Raw genomic sequence first — 20,510 nt, 5'->3', positions numbered from 1 at the left:
GTATATGTATAGAATTTCTATAGCAGTACATTTTATATTATAGGCTTTGTTGTTGTTATTGTTATTACTGCTACTACTGATTACAATTATACAAGTATACAATATTTTGCTGTATACAATTATCGATGTATCATATTTACACTACTTATTTTACTTTTCTATATAAATATATATATTTTTTTTTTAAAGTAATATATTATGAAATTTTAATAATATTATTACTATACATAATATAAAGATTGCTTTTATTGGTAACAATAAAATTAATATTTTGTAGTTAAACAGTTGAACATGTATATCATAAGTAGTAACATTGTGCAATGTTATAGACTATCTGTATAAAAATCATAATATTATATACTCCCAAACACAAAGTTTTTTATTACAAAACTTATTACTATCAGTTAAAACTAGTCAATGTTTAATCAAAATAATTTTGAAAAATAAAATTCACATGAAATTTGTTTATTTATTATTTACAATCATATTAACCATCTTAATGAATATCCAATTTTTGTTTTTTTGGTAATGAACCAAAAGCTGAGATGACTGTTCCTTTGGTACCTGTTACTGATGTTGTAAGGTCCCATTTACTTTTTTTGTCATCTTGTTTGTGGGAATTATTTGAAGCATTTGGAACACTAACTGATGTTTTTTTAGTACCAGAAACAACCTCGACCTAGAATTGTAATAGTAAAAATATTAAGCCATTTAAATAATAATTTTACAACAACAACTTACTTTGGTTTTTTCTTTCCTTTCTTTTTGTCTCTTTTCCATATCTTCTTTTTGCAAGCGTCCAAGTTCTTCATAAAATGATTCCTTACCCCATCTGAGAGGATCATATAAATGGGGGGGATAATTTGTGCCCAGTTCATTAATGTTACAAAATTGTAATAGTTTTTCATATATGCTTGGGTTCCGGAAATTTTTTCTATTTTGTATTGAAAAATTCAAGTCCATGCCATCTTTTTCCATTTTTTCGTGCAATCTTGCAATTTTATCCTGCAATTCTTTAGAGCATTTACCATGAGGTTCAGGTGGTAATATGTCTTCTTCATCTATATCTGAACGTCTATCTATTTCCTCATCTGACATCACAATATCATGATCTTCAAAATACGATACTAAATTATTAGTCTTTTTGTCGTCTTCTGGGTTTGTTACTGCTGGAGCTGAATTTGGTATTTGTAACTGTGGACTGGGTATTTGTTCTTGCTGCGATTCATTTAAAGTAGGTATTTCTTCACTATGTCTACGTTCACTACGTTGGCTTGGTGTAGCTCCTTCATCTTCAGAGTCTGTATAGTTTGCGGTCAATGATGCAAGGGCAGACATTTTATTGTTTAATTAATTCTATATAAAAAAATATAATTGAAAATGTAATCATTGAATTTATATGTATAATATTGTACAAGACAAATAATTGTGATAAAAAGATTTTTATAATTTGGTTCATAAATTAATTAATTTTATGTTCAAATTTAAATTGATTAAGTTAAAGTATTAAAATATGGTAGGCGACATTATAAGCAATAAAAATAAAAATAAATAGCAATTTTATTTAAAAATGTTCATACATGAATATTTGTATAGTTAATTTATTACCTAATGAACTGACCTAACAGTTTAATAAATATATTTAAAAAAAGAATAAGTAATCCCAGAATGTAATAACACTATAATTTACTATTGACTAACATTATATAACAAATTAGAAATGCTAAAAATACAAAAGAAATATACAAAAGTTTATTATATTTATAAATTATCTTATAATTGTGAGCATACAAACCCAAGATGAATAGTTAATCAAATTTATATTCTACACCTAAATGAAATTAAAAACATTCAAATGTCAATACGCATAATATAGGTATGTTTCAATGTCTTTTTCATAAAACTCAGGTTATTTCCAAAGTAAATATTATTATTAAATTGAAAATATTATTTTATAATACATTAATATTTCTTATTTAAATAAGTTGTAATTATATTATAATGAAAATATAGATAGATAAGAACTGTTTCTAATAATATGTACTAATAATTAAATTGAATTATATATCTTTGCTATATAAATTTATCACCTTGGATGTATATTAATAATATGTTCACGCAATACTTTCAGTACAATGAAATTCTAAATTATGAGATTTAATAATAGTGGAATTTTATGTCTGATAACACATTAACAATGAGCTTTGTGTAGCAAGATATTATTACACCCATCCACCCCCAAAAAATCAAAATTTAAACAGTATTTTTTTGTTTTCTTATTTGTTAATAGTATAGTTATTATATAAATAATAATATGGAATTAATATGAATAATAATATGAAAAAAAATAAATGAAACATGAATAATAATACAATATATTAATTTAAGAGTTTTAACCATTTACTAATTTTACTTTTTTTTTTATAATTTTATTACAATATTATCATTATTAATATAAACAATAATAACAATTGATAAATATCAAGTTTATTATTTTAACTTACATATTATAATACCCACCCACCTCTTATTTTCTAGGTGTAGGTAGCGGCTGCTACATCTAGCAATATGGTTGGATGCCACTGTATGTATAAACAATCATGTAAGATATATGGCCAACAAGAGTAGTCGTTATTATATTAAACACTGAAAACTACTCATATATATTATGCACATGATAGAATATCTACATAAATACAAAAAAAAATTATAATAAAATAATAATACATTTTTTTTTATGAATTCTAAAATTAGATAAGTCAAATTTTGTTTTGAGTTTTAATGAATCACTAAAGTATTATGATAAATTTTACGACACCAGGGGCGTAATTAGGGGGGATTAGGGGGATGGATCCCCCACCAAAACTTTTTTATGAAATTTTTTTTTTTTTTATTATATTGTGATAAAATGATTATTGTCATTATTATTATTATTATTATTACTAAAGACCGGATTTATATGTTTTTTACACATCATTACTTAGTTTATGCAGTTGTATGAGAGTAAAAAATGTGGACGATTCATTCAATTCTAAGTTTATAGAAAAAAGTTTTTTTGCATATTTGAGAATATATCATAGGTAAGAGAATATTTAGCCCATTTAACATGTTTTAGAATATTTGAGTTTTGTTTCATAGTTGGAGATTGTACAAACTGTTATCTGCAAACTAACCAATATACTTGGTGAAACGGGTAACATAATAAAAATAATAAAGTGTCTCAATTATGTTAAAAAATTAAGGTTACCAAATGTTAGTAAAAGTTGGGAACATTTTACGTGGAAACAATGAAGATCTCCCAGAATATTTTACACCTAATGTAGTTGTTGACATGAAGTTTGCTCCTCTAATATCTGTTAATGTTGAATGTTCATTTAGTCTCTATAAACAAATTTTAAGCGATAGTAGAACTAACATGAGTACAGATAATATGTAAAATATATTATTGTTCATTCATATAATAAAATTTAAACAGTATTTCAAGTTTATTTTTTATTCTTCAGAAAGTAAATATTTACCACTGTATGCACCAAAGAAATATTGTTTTTTTTTTTATACATATATATACATATATTGTTATTTTATATCTTGTATTAAATTATTATTATTTAAGAATTACTTTTTGTTAACCGATTTTTTTTTTGTTTTATTATATTTTAATATATATATGATTATTTGTTATTTTTTAATATTATGACAATAGTGTTAATACAACATTTAATTAAAATAGGTATACCAAAGGAATACTGTTTTTAAATTTTAATACTATAGACCAGGGATTGCCAGCCAATCGATCATTGTAAAATTAAATTTGACCACTGTTGGTCAATCGTGTAAAATAATCAGATTAATTGGATAATGGAAATATTAGATTTAAAGATTAAAGACCTAAATTTTCCTGGATGTCAATCACTAGGGACTGAAATGTCAAATGTAGCTCACTTGTTTGAAAACGTTGGCGACCCCTGTTATAGATTATACTGTAATATTTTTACTATATTACTATTCTTACTGAAGTACAAGAGTATTCTATTATAATATGCAACTACGTATATACCTCATGATTACAAGAATGTTGTAAAAACAAAAAAAATTTTTAAAAATACATATTAAACCATATATTGATGTTTGCTGATTATTTTTGAACAATCTTGAATATTTTTACATATTTTTAAGATTTTTAAGAGAATATAATAAGAATACTTGAAGGTTTTTTAGAGAATATAAATCCGGTCTTTAATTATTACGATTACTACTATTATTATTATTATTATTAAAATTTAAATTATTAAAAATTTTGTTCTGGTGGGGTAGGGTGGGGGTTACTGTATGAGGTATACAGATTTTGCTAAAACCTATAATCCCCCCCCCCCAAAACCAAATTCTTAATTATGCCATTGTACGATACCATATAAAATATAATAAAAATATCAACATTTTCATTTTGACAAATAACAAAAATATAATTTTAACAATATGTATTGATGAAATGAATATATAAGCATAACATTGAAATAAATTTATATGGAACTCAAAGTAAACGGTTTAAAAATAGCCATGAACAAAAATTGACATCAATACCATTAGAATAGCAGGGAATACAATGTAATTAGAACCAATGCAAATATTCATAATATATTTACCTGCTCAAAAATCTGGAATGTATTTATTATTATAATTTGTGGTTCAATAATCAATGTTGTTGTAGTTGTTGAATTTTGTTGTTGTAGTTCATAATCACAGACTTCAATACTACACTTCTATACTTAGTATAGAAGTCTGTGTTCATAATAAATAAATTAATATGTGATAAAGATGATATTGTGGTATCACCATCGCCTTCGGCATAGTTGTGTGTAACGATTACCGGGTGCAAGGCAACACTGGTTCCACTTAAATAAAATACTGCAATAGTAACCAATAAAATCACAAATCGGTGATCAAAATCAAAACCAAAACCATAATTTACCATTCTGATTTTGAACCCCGCTCTTACGAATTCTTTGTTTTAACTTACTAAAATTTAATTTTGACATTTTAAAATGTGTAATTTTGTTCACCTTTTATGGAATGTAAATAACAGAATCTAATCTATCCTACATGATCAAATATATTTATTCCTACCTCATTTTTAATTAAGTTATTGTTTAAAACGGTTGTGCGTTTTAATGCTAGTAATTCAAGTTAATCTAATTCATGGGTTTATTATTTTTAGGATAAAAAACGTTCTTTACTTTTTGTATTCCTTCGTGGCATCACTGATCAGTGACCGAGAAGACGGGTGCTGTGTTTTTAATGATAGATCTTTTCTATATGGAAAAATAATTAATTTTAATCCATTTTCCGTGTTAATTTTTGTCATTAATTGGACATTTTTTTATACATTAATGTTTAATAAAATTCGGTTCAGATTTAAATGCATTCAAAATCATACAAAAATGCACTAAAAAACAGTTAAAAATGCCCTTAAAAAAAGGCAATTTACCATGAAAATTTTCTTAAAAATGACAAATATATTATTTTTTTTTTAAATATATTCTTTTATTAGACAGTAATTGAATAATAAAATTAAAAATTATTTTTAATTTTACAAAAAAAAAAAAAAAACTGAAAATTTAAAATATTGCTTGAGACTGGCAACAATGGTATTTGATTGTGGAGCATATTTTAAGAAGCAAATATCTTCTGATGTTAATTCTCCTGATATGTTTGTCAGAGGGGTTTATTTGCCTTCTAAAATGTTTTAAATTATTTTCATTATAGTATAACCAGGGTTACTTTAACCGTTAATTTTTGATTCAGTTCCATAATTTGTTTTTGAACTTTATTTGTGATAAACTTTAAATCAAGCTATGTTCAACAAACGGGTTTAGATTGTAACGTTACAAACTAAATGGTTCATCGTACATTTTACTAGAAAACATTAAAATTGTTTGTTTTCTGAAATGTTTGCCAAAAAAACATAAAAAAAATTTATAGTTCTTGAATTATTTACCTAATAAACGTTGTTAAGTTATTCGTTCTTGTAAATTTAATTAGAAGAACGTTTTGAAATAATACGTTCTTGAACATTTAATCAAAAGAACATATCAAAATAATATGTTAATTTACATTAAATTAGAAGAACGTTTCGAAATAATACGTTTTTGAAAATTTTATCAGAAGAACGTTTTATAATCATATGTTCTCGAATGCTTTAAAGTTTTACGTTCTTGAAAAACGTTTCTATTTCTTGAACGTGTTTGAATAGCTGGGATTTGACATTAAAATTTGTGTAGTCGCCAATCCAGGAACTAGTGACCACCAGCCAGAAGTCCAGAACACGTTTGTGACTATAACCATACACCGCGTTACACTAGGCCACTTTTACATTTTTGTTTTACGTTCTCTGGACGTTTTTGATATTATATATACATTATTATAGCTATAGGTACCTATCGGCTTATCTTATATTGTCAAAAATAAATGATCGTCTGATCGGCTATTAGATTTATTTTGGCTGAAACTTCTTTAGTTCTTTCAAAGTCACATTATGCTATTGGGATATTTTGTAATCCTTATCTTAGTTATTAATAAAGATAAGACTAAATGTAATTCAAGTTTAAGATTTTGATATTAAAGTACTAATTATTCTTAAATAATTTTAAATTCAAAATAGTCAAAAGATAATTTTGATTCATAACGTTATTTAAAAGTTCAAAAAACGGTTTAATTTGTGTTGTTTTATGTGTTAAAAGTTTGAAGAACTTATTACCTTATTACGTTCTTCGTTTAATTTTTCAAAGAACTTAATAAGTTATAACGTTTTTCGTGAAAAAGGTCAGTAAACTTAATAGTTTATATTGTTATTACATATGAAGGACCAATAAACTAAATTAAATAATTGGTTTCCAGTGGCGGCTCGTGGGTTTTTAATGAAGTAGTGCACATCCAAAAAAAAAAAAAAAATAACCAAAATAATATATATATATGTATACATATATTATAAATTGTATTAAATAATTGTTTTCAAATTTTAGTTATTTACCAATTACTTTTTCTTTTGCTTATACCTATTTTTACAAGTATAATAATAATAATACATTTTCAAGTAAAAATACTATGATAAAGTAGATACAAATTATTATATTTCAGGTGCATGTTTATATGTTAAATCGATTCTCCTCTCTTTTTTTCTGCAAATCTGTTGATTACTTCTTTGTTGAAGTTTGGAATGTTATTGATCATCCGTTTTTCGATCGATAACATTGCTAGTGCTGTAAGTCGATCTTCTGTCATTGAATTTCTCAAAAATGTTTTAATACGTTTTAATGTAGAAACGATCTTTCGGCTTCAGCTGTAGTCATTGGAATAGTTGAAATTATTTTTAAGAGTTTTTAGCTTTCAGAAAATATTAGTGTTAAATTGTTTTCAATTATAAATTTCAATAAATGAACTGATGAATTAATATCACGGAAATCGGTTCTTTTGTAGAACAGTTGTAGTTCAGTTTTAAGTTTAGTAACATAAAAAAAAAAGATATGCTTCAATAGTTTTATTAAAATGGTCACTTGGAAAGTTATTTTCGTACATGGGAAATTTGGTAGATAAAAATAGGTGCGAAGCATTTAAGTGATTTTTATAATCAAACCGTTCTTTAACGTTGACAATAAAAATGTCACATACTTCTTTTGCAGAGATTTTTCTTGTTTCAATAGTATCATCATGTCTTCGTTTTTTCGTTAGATGATTTTGAGAGGTTTCAAAGATGTTTTCAATATTCTGTCTTTCTTTTAATATATTTTCTTCGAAACGAAAAATTGCTTTTGAGAGTTCTACTGGATCCATAGTTTGTTTTTGTAGTTGATTATATAGAATATCAACATGGGGCATTAAAGAATGAAACACTCTTAACCAAAATATAAATCTATCATCAATTAACATCCGATGCAAAGCTCCAGCTTGATTAATTGCTATGGTTTGATTAAATTTTGATTCAATTTCTTTCATACATTCAATTAACGACTCTAGATTCTCATACACAGTATTTACTATTTGACTTTTAAAATTCTATCTAGTATTAGATAATCGAGGAACTCTGTGTTTAAAAATTTTATCTAAAACCGTAACCCGCTGTGGACTGTTGGAAAAAAAATCGGTTATATCAGTTGAGTTTGAAAAAAAAATTCTTATCTTACGATTTTGTAAAGTTGCTTGAATTAAAATTAAATTAAGCTGATGAGCATAGCAATGTATGAAATGTGCATTTTTATAGCTATTGTTTATTATTTTTTGTACACCATTGAGACGTCCACTCATCACCTTTGCGCCGTCGTAACTCTGACAAATCAACATATCTGGTGACTAGGACTTTTTCCAAATTGAATATTATGCATTCAAACAACGATTCGCATCGTGTCCAGTAGGATTGAAAAATCCCCAAAACCTTTCTACTAGTTTCCATCCGATAATAAATATCTAAATATTATTGACAATTGAAACTGAGCAGATACGTCAGTTGTTTCGTCAGCAATTACAGAAATATATTCTGCTTGTTTTATTTCATTTTTAATTCTTTGTTAACATACAGCTAAACAACATTCTAGTAAATCATTTTGGATTGATTTGGATAAACTTTTAAATACCGAAGAGTTCTCAATATGACATTTTAGTACCGAATTTAACTCTGAACTAAAGTTTATAAGACCTCGAAATACGCCGGGATTTTCTGAATTTGATTTTTCATCGTGACCTCGGAGTGCAAGCTCAAATGCTCTACAAAACTTAATACAATTTATGATTTTATTCAATATATAACGATTATGACTTATTTTTTCATTGTATTGTTTGATATTCAACCGATACGCACTAGAAAGTTGTTGTCTTATGTCTTGTTTTCCTAATAGTTTTAAATTCAGAATTTATGTGTGTCACTGATTTTTCGTGTGTTTTGATTTTAGAATTTAAATGAATTAAATCGTTTATTCCATTCTTTACCCAAACGGCATCATTAGATTTTTGACCAAAAAGTAGACAGGGAAAACAATACAACAACCACAACTCCAGTCATGGGTTTTATATATATAATTTTTAAATTGTCTTACATAATCTCTCGTTTTACATTTAGTTATTTGTTTAATATTTAAATCTGGAGTAGGCCTACCTGTATTTTTTATCTCCATCTTTTTCTCCTACGAGATTGATGAAAAATTATATTATAGTATTTGCTGTACTGAGTTAATTTTAAAAATTGAAAACAAATACACGAATAACGTTAATGACGGTCGTCAGAAACACGATTGTCACGATTAATGTTTTGAATTTCCAATAATGATCAACTAGCTAATATGATCAGCTGATAATCGGAGTATAACAAATTAATGAGAGTAAAAATAAACTATAATAACATAATAATGCCGATGCCGACGCACAACGACGCGGCGACGTCGAAAATAATTCGCTGAAAACAATTTAATTGATTATGTGCACACAAACAAATGTGCACACCAATTTTATTAGAACGCGGGCTGCGTGTATCGACTTGCTTTAATTTTTACACGGTACAAATGTGCACAACTGCACTACTATAATAGTACACGCCGATACCGTTCCGTCGCGGACAGCCGGACGGCCGTTTATCAGTCGAAATAACCCAATCCAACTATTAAATATAATATTATAATATAATTATTTTCATAATATTCTGAGTTTATATTTTTACATTTTGAAAATAATCCTTATTACATTACAGGTACTTAGTTGTGTTATTATGATGTACGTTTTCAATTTTTCTTGGGTTTAGGTAGGTAGTGCACGTGCACTTGGGCACATACACACGAGCCGCCACTGTTGGTTTCGTTCTATTATATTTTAGTTTAGGAACAACAATAATGTTCTTTAACTGTTTTTTTACGTTCTGTTTAAAAACCCTGAGTATAACCACAATTATTTTCTATTATATTCTTCAATTTTTTCTTTATTGATTTTTCATAATTACTTGTATTATTTTAAATATAAGTTTTGGCATCATTCACGACACCAATAGTCTTAGGTAAAATTATAAATTTAGAAGTTACTAATTGGGTATATTTCTAAGATTGGCTTTTATAAATATTACATTTGATTACATTTCTTTGACTGCCATTAAATGTTTCGGTTTATTAATTGCTATGGCATTGTTTTCTTCAAATCCATTGATTACTGTTTTAATAAATTGAAAATATTCACAGCAGTATCCAAGATGTGTATCCAAGTTTTCAATGTATCAATATTGGTTGAGTTGATAAAGAAATAGTTGGGCCCATAAATTTAAACTTCAAAACTCTAGAAGAAGCTTTTAAAGAACTTTTCTTCACATTTGAAATTTTACTCTAATGTCCCCGACAATAGTAAATTAAAAAAAAAAAAAATACATTTGAAATTTGAAATAGGTATGTAAAAATACTACATAATATTTTGAATTATTGTACAAATATATATTAAAATAAATAAAATTACTGAAAAATACTTAAAATGCTCTTAAAATGAGAAAACATTGAAAAATGCAAAAAGCCTGAAAAAATGCAAAATAAAAAATTTACCTTTAAAATGTCTGTTACATGTAACAAATTATATACTTGGAAATCATTGTCTATGGTCATCCAAAAAAAGATGCATTTTGCATTGAAATCCGGGCCCTAGTAATAAGAATAAATAGATAGTAAAAGAAAATTTAACTATTGAATATTCTAGCACAAATTACATGATGTCATAATTATTGTTGACACTACGGAATATTTGATATTCAAATATATAATTTTAGTACATAGTTCAGGCTTTATTATATTTCATGGGTCTACGATTGAAGTAGATTTATTTGTATTTATATGATGAAATTATACACATATATATTACAGAATAGATTGCATAGGTTAACAACTTGAACTTCAATATCACGGCTGCAAATATATAATAGGTTACGAATTAAATTTATAATTATTAATGCTATAGAACCATGAAGCCCGAGTAATTTTTAATTAGTTTCTATTCTGATCAAGCATATCGTGGAAGGAATATGAATTAATTAATCTAACAAATCGAGAGCAAGTTGTTTCCGAACTTTTTGGAAAAATATTTAAAAAAAAACTGTATTCTCAGAACGCTCCTTAGATCAACCGCCTTCAGAACGAAATCCCGTAAGTACTTTCTACCCTTATTAAGCTGCGTCTACACTAGTAAAAATTTACGTCGTGCGTCGTATTCGGCGCAAATTTATGTTGAGGAGCAAAAAAACCATGGTCTACGGATCGTGTGCGTGGAATGCGCCGAAAATATTTGTGTACGCTCTTATGCAACGAACACGTCCACACACGCACATATTTTGTGCCGCAGGAACAAATTTGCGCCGAACTACAATGCACAACGTAAATTTTTACTAATATGGACGCGGCTTTATACAAGTACAGTTTACACTTTAATAAAAAAATAATCTTTTACAGTTGTATCTATAGTCTTGGTATTTTTGTACGTTTGTAGTTCTATAACATATGTAGGTACTACACCAGATGTTTGAATTTTCCTGCTTTATTTATTTTTCCATTATTTTCGATAACTTTATACTTGGTAACCTATTGTCGCGGTGACATTAAAGGACCATGTAGAATGGGAGTATGTTTTGATTATATAGTTCAATGCAAGTAAAACTCAAATCTGATTTTGCAGTTGTACTGGTAAATTGTAATGTACCTATTCCATGTATTTAATGTATGTTTACAAAGAAACATTTTTAAAAATATCATATAATCCAAAATAGTGTCGGGGGTAGAGTGGCTTAAAAATTCTTACCGGTCAAACAGTTATTTTCAGGCCACATTTTCTTACCATTTGTTGTCTTATTGATAGATTTGTACTGATCATTATTCGATTGGGAGAAATATAAAAAATATTTGTTTGGTCTACATATTGGTAGAAGTTATTACCAATTTATTTTCATACACGTTTTATATTTTTCCTAGCATATTTTTTAAAATAGTATCAACCATGAAAATGTTTGACTATTATATTAAGTATTTTTACAATGGTTTTATTTTTTATTTATAAAAATATATCACTATATATATTTAGTCCGTTCAAACTAAGAAGTACCACTAAATATTTCATTTGGATTATTTTGTATTGAAATGGGGTACGTGGGGAATGGAAAGGAGTAAGTACCAAAATACACAAATCTAGACAAAATTCAAATTTGTGCGTTCGTAATATAACTTACTTAAGAAAAAAAATGGTGTTGTCATTAAAAAAAATTTAATGACAACACCATTTTTTTTCTTCATATTTGGGTAGAATATTTTTTTAAAACATTTTTGCATAAACATTATTTTTTTTCTAATTACAAAATTGATAAATTATTAGAATGTTGAAGTTTAATATTTAATAATAATCTGGTTTTGACAACATTTTAATCATGTTCAAATTAATACTTAAAAATAATCTAAATAATATCTCTGATATTACTTATCCAAGAGGTGTGAGAAGGGACAGGGGAAATTCCCCCTGTCCATAGCTAATAAATATATTAATTTTTAACAACATTTTAAATTATATATGACCCAATATTTAAAATACTTATAACTTTTTAAATTTTTATTTTTACTGAATATATTTTTTTAATTATATTCTAAATATTCAAATGATCCCTCTTATCTAATAACAACGTTTTTTTTTTAGTTTTTTTAACAATACAATTTTATGTAAATATTTTTAGAATATCTAAAATATATAAAAATTTAAAAGTACACTTCTTTAACCATACCATTTGTATAAATGACAGTCCACAGTCTGTAAAAGTGGGAAGGAAAATACGTATATTATTAACCAATTAATCAATTGTTAACCGGGACGCCACTCGAACATTTCACGAGAAAATCACGGACTCAACTCGGATACCACGATGTACATTTTCGTAATTTGGGATGCAATTCGTATGCAGCCTTCTAGCTGCGCCCTTGATAACAGACTACTTCATGCGTTATGAATATGATTTCAATTATGTACAAATTATACCTTAATCTCGATTATGAACATTTAAAACTTCAATCTTACTATTAGATGTAACAGAATCCAAAAGCCTAGACTTAAGGGAGCTAGGGATAAATTACCAATCTTAATTTGATAGGTAGGTGAGAAATTAATCGATTCTCGATGATCAATTTTCATACATAACAATAAGCATATATCAGTACACTTATATTACGTGATTTATATTATGCGAACACAGTGACCCTTTTTTTCATAGGTAGGTATTTAATATTTTTATTTCACTCTCTCCCCCTAAATAATTCTAAATAGTTTGCACTTCTGTCAGTATCTAAATCAGGGTGGGCCAATCCATGGCCTTTGATGCCTTTTTTTTTTTTTTTGGTCCCCCCACAGTTAAACTAATTATTTATTTTATTAATTAAAAATTAAAGTCACAATAATATTTTAACAAAATCGTGATATGACCGTATAAATTGTACATTTTTATATTTATAGTTTATGGCGTTTATGCTATAAAACGTGGGGATACGAGAGTTCCCGTGATAAGACGCGATGGACGGCGTGAATTCTATTCACAATCGCGAGCATTAAATATTTCTCTAAACTAAACCTATTCAGGTAACCTAACTTGGCTAATGAAAACAATATTAATCATCACATTTATTAATTAACTAATTCTAAATTCTAATTTATTTTAATTTTAAGTAACTTAATCTGTAATATAATAATGTGCGCATAATATAAAATTATAAAATAAAATATAAATAGACAAAATATAATTTTTTTTTCTTCTGGTGGCCCCCGGTGTGTTTAAGAAAGTGTAAATTGGCGCGCAAACCACAAATGGTTGGACCACCCTGATCTAAATCATTAATTTTTTGTTCGACGTTATTAAACCCAACTCGTTAAAGAAAATTACTTGCAAACAGTATTATATGAGACAGTTAAAAAAATTGGTAGACATAATTACATTGTTTACAATAATAAACAATAAGCAATTTAAAATATAAAAATTTAAAACATTTAGAGATAAAAGCGGTTAAAATTTATTTATTTTAGCTGTAATATTAACATTTTAAACAAAGCTAAAGCTGGATTTATATTATTTTTGTATGAAAATACATATATGTATATATAGATAGGTATAGATAAAAATAAATAAATAAATAACTTAATCTACCCTATAGTATTATTATATGTTTAAAATTTTTCAGTTTTAAATTAAAAATTCTTCATAATTAGATATATAAAATGTTAATAAAATTGCGATTAAATATGAAAAATAAAATCGAAACTAATTATGGAAAAATAAAGAAAGAAATAAAGTGAACAATTTTTTTTGTAAATAATCTGATCTGTTTTTTATATCTCTTTAAAAATATATGTCTATATTGGTAAATCTATTACCCTAGATATTTTGGATATTATGAAATACGAAGTTAATATTATAATTTTTCTAGAGACATGAATAATCTTGAAGAAAAAAATTAGTGGAATGTCATCCCACTACTTTCATGACAATTGACTATGACTACATTGTATGTATCTGCCAGTGAATATACAATTTAAAGTTAGCTCTAATTATCTTCACTTGCCAGCTAATATACTTGAATTTATATTTATTTTTTTACGGTTTTTAACAAGTACATGACGTTTTCAGTAAACTGTATCCTCTTCAATATTACACATTAAAGTTTTCTGTGAAATGTAACTGTCGAATAATAAATTCTCTAATTTAAATAATAAGCTACAGAATAATTGTTTATTTTAAAAAGTGTATACAAATCTTGAATGATTTTTACATAAAACACTTAGCAGTTATAGTGTCATAGTTGATTATTTGAAAAATACATTTTTTTTAATACTTTTAGCATTTTATTTTTTTTCTCTTTATGGGTTTTACTTATAAATTAATAAGACCTCCACATTTTTACAGTCCACTTGTGTACATACTATTTTAATTTATTTTCTTTAATAAATTATAAACTATATTTTGTAATACTTTTTTTACAAGTGTACAATAGTTACTGTTAGTTAATAGATTGTTAATGACATGAGTTATGACATAAATGCCTACCTAGGTACTTAAATTTTTTTGCTGAAAATAATTTAATACTGTTATATTATAGTTTTTCAACATGTATTATATCTTATGTTATTTTGTAGTATAAATAAAAAGTCATTATGTGGGATATTATTTCATCTCCTACTGCAAATGCCATTTTCAGCGGTGTGGTGGAAATTTTGTTTAGGATGTACGATGATGTGAATTTTCAATGGTACTCAGGTTTAATTCAGGGTATTTTTGTTGGTACATGTACTTTTGTTGGAGGAATAACTTATGGTCAAGTAGGAATAATTATTGGTAAGTACTTAAATATTTAATATATTTAATAAGCAAATAAAAACTTTTGACAGCATGATTGAAATTATTTTTATATTTGTTACTAATTTTCAACAAAATAACATTTTTATATCAACACTTCTTAAATGGTGACTAATTTTTAATTTTATTTATGACATAAAATTCTAATGTAAATAATTACAAAATAAATATTTAACTATAATTTAGGGTAAGTTTACAGTAAAGCACTACAAAATACTAAGATTGTATTCAATGCAAAATTAGTTACAGAGGAATTTAATTTTAGGCTGTTCAATATTTTATTAATTTCCATAGAAATATTTTTAAAGCTTTTTTTTTGTAACTCCCAATTTTATATTCAAATTGTGTGTATGTTTATTTGTACTAATTAATGCATTTCTTTGATATAAAATATTTTGTAACTCAAAAAAAAAAAAATCTAACTAACAACATATATTGTTATTATAACTTAAATATATTATTATTAATTATACATTATGATTGGTTCTATATTTAGGAGGAATAATAGCAGGTCAAATTAGTACATACATTGGATATGCGATCGTAATTTTAAAGCAAGTTATACAACAATTAAATTTTTCCCTTATTCAAAATATGTGTACATTGTTATGGGAAGGAATTAAAAAATTGTTAAATCGGAATATACATTTGGCAGAGCTTTTAGAAATATTTAATCAATCTTCAGTTCGATTACATTTTCTTGAAATAATTACTAATATCTTGAAAAGTAATCATGATGATCGTATTCGTCAAATTGAAGTATAATTGTATTATAAATATAAAATATAAATGTATTATATTTTAATATTGCCTTTGCATTAAACATTTTATTAAATTATACTTAGCTTTTAATATTAATAAAATTGTACATTTATTTCTAATAAAAAATATCTATAAATATGTTTGTTGATGCTTTTATACTTACATACTTTTATCTATAGTTTATATTAATGTAATTTGTGATATTACTGTAAGTACGATACTATGTATTATATTCATAGGCGTACGCAGACTTTGTCCGCAGGGGGAGCTCTTTAAAAAAATTGAAACAAAGATTCTTGCACTAAAGACTACTAGTATAATTAAATATTTTAAATTTTATAAATTATTTCTTTAATTCAATATGTAAATATTTTTTTATTTTTTTATTTTACAATTTGAAATACACAATCTATACAACATAGCACAATAAGAATATATGATATTATAATAGTAACATGATTATTTTGAATTAATAAATCACCCATTGGTGACCCTTGGCTGGGAATAACGCTGTCTAGAGTCTAGAACTTCGTTTTTTTTTTTTTTTTTTATTTATAACAAGTCACGGCACCCGTTCCTTTTTAAACGACGCCGGTGGTTTCCCGGTATGGTTTGAGTGTAGAGGCTCTTTATCAATGGATTTTGGTTGGTTTATAGGCGATTATGAAAGTGTTTGTAGAAATCTATAGCTTCTTCTGTTACAGTTTTCATTGTGAGGTCTTTATGTAAGGTATAATTGGACACAAAAGGTGGAGCATTTGTAATTTTTCTAAGAGCAATATTCTGGAACTGTTGGATTTTGTTAGTATTAGATACTTTAGCAGTACCCCACAATTGTAGACCGTAGGTCCACATTGGTTTTAATAGTGTTTTATGCATAAGAACTTTTAGTTTAGAGTGTTTATTATTTGTAAGCAAGGGACGTAGATTGCGGAATCGGGCATTTAAGGCAAGTCTTTTGATACGGATGTGGGCATTCCAAGTAAGACGTTTATCTAAATTGAGTCCTAGGTATCTAACTGTGTTAGACTTTGGAATCGGAACATTATTTAAAGAGACGTTTGGACAGAAGGAGTGACATAAAGTGAATGTTGTATGTACTGACTTATTTTGATTTGGTTTAATTCGCCATTTCGTGTACCATTCTGACAATAAATTCAGATGAATTTGAAGGTTCGAAGATGCAATTTGGGGGTTTTTGTCGATTGAGATTATAGCTTTGTCATCCGCGTAATCGGTTACTATAGTATTTTGAGAGACAGGCTGGTTTGATGTGTAAATATTGAATAAAATGGGTGAGAGGATTCCACCCTGAGGGACACCAGCGAAAATGTTTTCAATTCTCGAGACAGAAGATCCAAACCGGATTTGGAAATGGCGGGTTAATATGCAAATATAAAAATAAATACTATTTAAACTTACACAATTTATATCTAAGAAATCCTTATTTACATATTATTATACTATTTACAACTCCATCCTTCTGTCTACTAGAGTAAGGTTTTTGAATGTATCAATTACATCTTCAATTTTTATATTGTATGCAAGTTCTGATTAGTCTGATTAATAACTAATAACTTTATTAAATTTATTCACAGATATCAATTCTATATTATAAGATTAAAACTGGCTTTACTTTATTCATGTAAAATGTAAAAATGTTCGCTATCTTGTATAGTATAGATATACATTTATTAAAGAAAAAGCCAGAGTCCACAGGGGAGGGGCCACCCGGCCACCCCCGTGCGCACGCCTATGATTATATTTTTTTCACATAAGGTTTGAGTATACTATCAGGGTAACGACCAGTGTCATATTTGGAATTTTTGCGCCTCTTCTGAACATGCACCTTCAATGCTAAATAATAAATGGTCGAGGATCCATCAACTAGATCCTTCAAGATCGTGTTAAAAATATATAATATAAAATATATAATCTGTAAATTATTTGTATTCTAGTTGTGCCTATTTATCTTCCCCTATTAATAGCCTCACGATTTGTTTCTTTTATTTATTTAATAAAAACATAAATAAAGTTCTCAATATAAATAATTATAATCAATAATCACATCAAAAATTAAAGTCAAATATTATGTACAATCAACCAAAAATGTCAAAATATTAAACAATAGTAAAAATAAAACTAAATAAGTTTGAAGCATCCAAATTTAAAATACGTTGTATTTTTCAGAAACTAAATTATCTATTATTTCATCAAACGATATCTGCCGAGTAATTTTGTTTTCAATATTAATTATGGCTAGTGAATTCATTTTATCTTGATATATATATAGTAGAACATAAGAAATATTTTGCTTTCTTCAAGCATGAAAAATATTGTTCTGCTAAATAATTGTTAACAGCCTTTAATACGAGTATAAACATATGCAACATAATTTCAATATTTGAGTTTATTTCTGTGAGATTTTTCTTATAAAAAACGTTTGTAAGTCAAGTTTTTTATAAAAATGATTAACGTTAGTTAATGACCCAAACTCGAATACAGGGATTATTCTAAGGATTTTTATCAACTACACATTTTGTTTAAATAAGCCTATCAAAATAGAACTATGATCTCAAAATATACTGTCAAATTATAGTTAAAAATGATAAAATGTAGCTTCTATATGAAGTAATTTAAAATGTAATGTATTTAAAAGATATAAAACAATTTACATTCGTGTTCAAAGTATTTTTTTTAATATTTTATAATAAATTTCCTTTTTACTTTGTTTATAAATCATAATGTAATGTATAAAATAACACTAAGCAACATTGAATTAAAAATCAATTACGCAAAAGTTTATTATCAAGTCCGCATCTACCTTTTCCAAATACGCAAAATAAGCCCAACTGCGCTTTAGAATAAGCCCTGCTCGAATAATAGGAATGGCGGCAAACGTTAAGATTGACTTTAGAATATAATTTACTGAATTTCTGGGTGTTTAACAAGACACAAAACAAAAATTAAAAATCTAAATTTTATGAGAATTATGAGTACAATAAAATTACTAAAATAAAAATAAAAAAAAGATGGAGGAAATTTATTGCGCTCTAGGCACCTACCACCTATCTTGTCTGTCCGTAAATCCGGTATTGCTAACGGCAAAGTGGTTTTAGTTGGAAACCAAAAGATAGAATTGAACGATAGTACGAGGAATGGTAGAATAGTAGAACCATACATTTTTGTGTTGGAAGTCAAACCAATGATGTGACGTATAATTTTGAGATAGCTCAAAAGAAATTACATATTCTTCGCCCAAAATTAGGACCTTTAACCATAATCAACAATTGTATAAGAAGTTTTTAGACGTTGTAAATTAAAGAAGCTATTATTTTGAGTTACCTTTCAAATTAAGATTATAATAAATTATAAAATATTGGTATGGCTAGATATAGAAAAATGTCGGTGAGATGGGGTCTAGTACCCATAGATCCTCCTCTTGAATATTTTCGTGCCTTTTGGGAAAACTCGATAACTATACAATCGATTCCAATTACTTACATCAATACATTTGTTGTGCTCTATCACTCGTCAATAGTGCCATAGGCCTAGGTCATAATTAGTACCTGCTATTTTATTTTTGTTTAGAAATATTCACATAAGATTCGTCAAATATCTAAGATTCTAAAATGCGAGTTTTATTTAAATCATTACTAATATAGACGTGATTAAATGTAAATTTATTGTATATTTTTATATATTAAGAAACACCTGTACAGCAGCGTTACAAAAATTAAAATTATTTTCAAGTATAGACCGTATATATCAAACGAAAGAAAATGTAGTACTGACTAATGATTGAAAATGTTTTTTTTTTTTTTTTACTTTATGCAAACTTTTATAAAAAATGTATTCAATATTACATTTGAAAGCAATTGTATCTTAGACAATAAAAAATATTAGGACATGTTATTGAATCTATTTACATGTATGTTTATTTACTTGTAAATCTACACTTTTAAGAGTTGAAGTGTTTACCATTATGATTATATAAAACAACAAATCAAAGTAGCCATTATTAACTATAAATTTATGCAATTTAAATCTAGATATGATTTGTAAGCTTAGTAATTATGTCAACATTTTTTAATCTTATTGCCTTAAAACTCTTTAACCTCAGTGTATCGTCTCCATTTTACAAACGTACACTATACCAAATTTATGTTTAGCAGTTCAAATGTTGTGTTATAACTTTAATATTAAACTGATTTATTATCAAACATAAAAGGAATACTATCTGTGTGATTTTTGGATGGTTTATAATAGTAATAATAATATTTATAAATTATACTAATGATTCTATGGCTGTGTTATTCATTTCTAAAATGACTTAACACAAAACCTTTTGGAATACCAAATTCAG

At 26.4% G+C, this 20,510-nt stretch overlaps 2 protein-coding genes across 8 annotated transcripts; one reads left to right on the top strand and one right to left on the bottom strand.

The window, feature by feature from the left end:
• Positions 1-358: 358 nt before the first annotated feature.
• Positions 359-4,803, bottom strand: LOC112692728 (SAP30-binding protein). 5 transcript variants are annotated; one of them, XM_025567496.1, is made up of 4 exons: positions 4,644-4,803; positions 2,521-2,686; positions 742-1,356; positions 359-679 (listed from the first exon to the last, which is right to left on the bottom strand). In XM_025567496.1, the coding sequence occupies exons 3-4, from the start codon at positions 1,336-1,338 to the stop codon at positions 497-499; spliced, it is 780 nt and encodes a 259-aa protein (XP_025423281.1). In that variant the 5' UTR covers positions 1,339-1,356; positions 2,521-2,686; positions 4,644-4,803; the 3' UTR covers positions 359-496. The 5 variants fall into 5 exon arrangements, with proteins under 5 accessions (XP_025423281.1, XP_025423278.1, XP_025423280.1 ...); XM_025567493.1 differs by having other exon boundaries at positions 2,525-2,686; XM_025567495.1 differs by having other exon boundaries at positions 2,525-2,653.
• A 6,170-nt stretch (positions 4,804-10,973) lies between these two features.
• On the top strand, positions 10,974-16,162 carry LOC112692725. Of its 3 annotated transcripts, XM_025567488.1 has the most exons (4): positions 10,974-11,153; positions 14,457-14,534; positions 15,163-15,361; positions 15,879-16,162. In XM_025567488.1, exons 3-4 carry the CDS (start codon positions 15,181-15,183, stop codon positions 16,145-16,147), a joined length of 450 nt encoding a protein of 149 aa, XP_025423273.1. In that variant the 5' UTR covers positions 10,974-11,153; positions 14,457-14,534; positions 15,163-15,180; the 3' UTR covers positions 16,148-16,162. The 3 variants fall into 3 exon arrangements, with proteins under 3 accessions (XP_025423273.1, XP_025423274.1, XP_025423272.1); XM_025567489.1 differs by lacking the exon at positions 14,457-14,534 and having other exon boundaries at positions 15,225-15,361; XM_025567487.1 differs by lacking the exon at positions 14,457-14,534.
• The last annotated feature ends 4,348 nt before the right edge of the window (positions 16,163-20,510 follow it).

The sequence above is a fragment of the Sipha flava genome, unplaced genomic scaffold (assembly GCF_003268045.1).
Source record: "Sipha flava isolate LNK unplaced genomic scaffold, YSA_version1 76_pilon_pilon, whole genome shotgun sequence".
In the NCBI taxonomy this organism is placed as follows: Eukaryota; Metazoa; Arthropoda; class Insecta; order Hemiptera; family Aphididae; genus Sipha; species Sipha flava.
The sequence above is the reverse complement of the archived record's forward strand: the minus strand, read 5'-3'. Positions and strand labels throughout refer to the sequence as shown.

Coding starts and splice junctions, on each gene's coding strand:
- LOC112692728 (XM_025567496.1), bottom strand. CDS start 1,338: ATGTCTGCCCTTGCATCATTGACCGCAAACTATACAGACTCTGAAGAT. Junction 680..741: donor AAAGGAAAGAAAAAACCAAA/GTAAGTTGTTGT, acceptor TTACAATTCTAG/GTCGAGGTTGTTTCTGGTAC.
- LOC112692725 (XM_025567487.1), top strand. CDS start 15,181: ATGTGGGATATTATTTCATCTCCTACTGCAAATGCCATTTTCAGCGGT. Junction 15,362..15,878: donor TCAAGTAGGAATAATTATTG/GTAAGTACTTAA, acceptor TTCTATATTTAG/GAGGAATAATAGCAGGTCAA.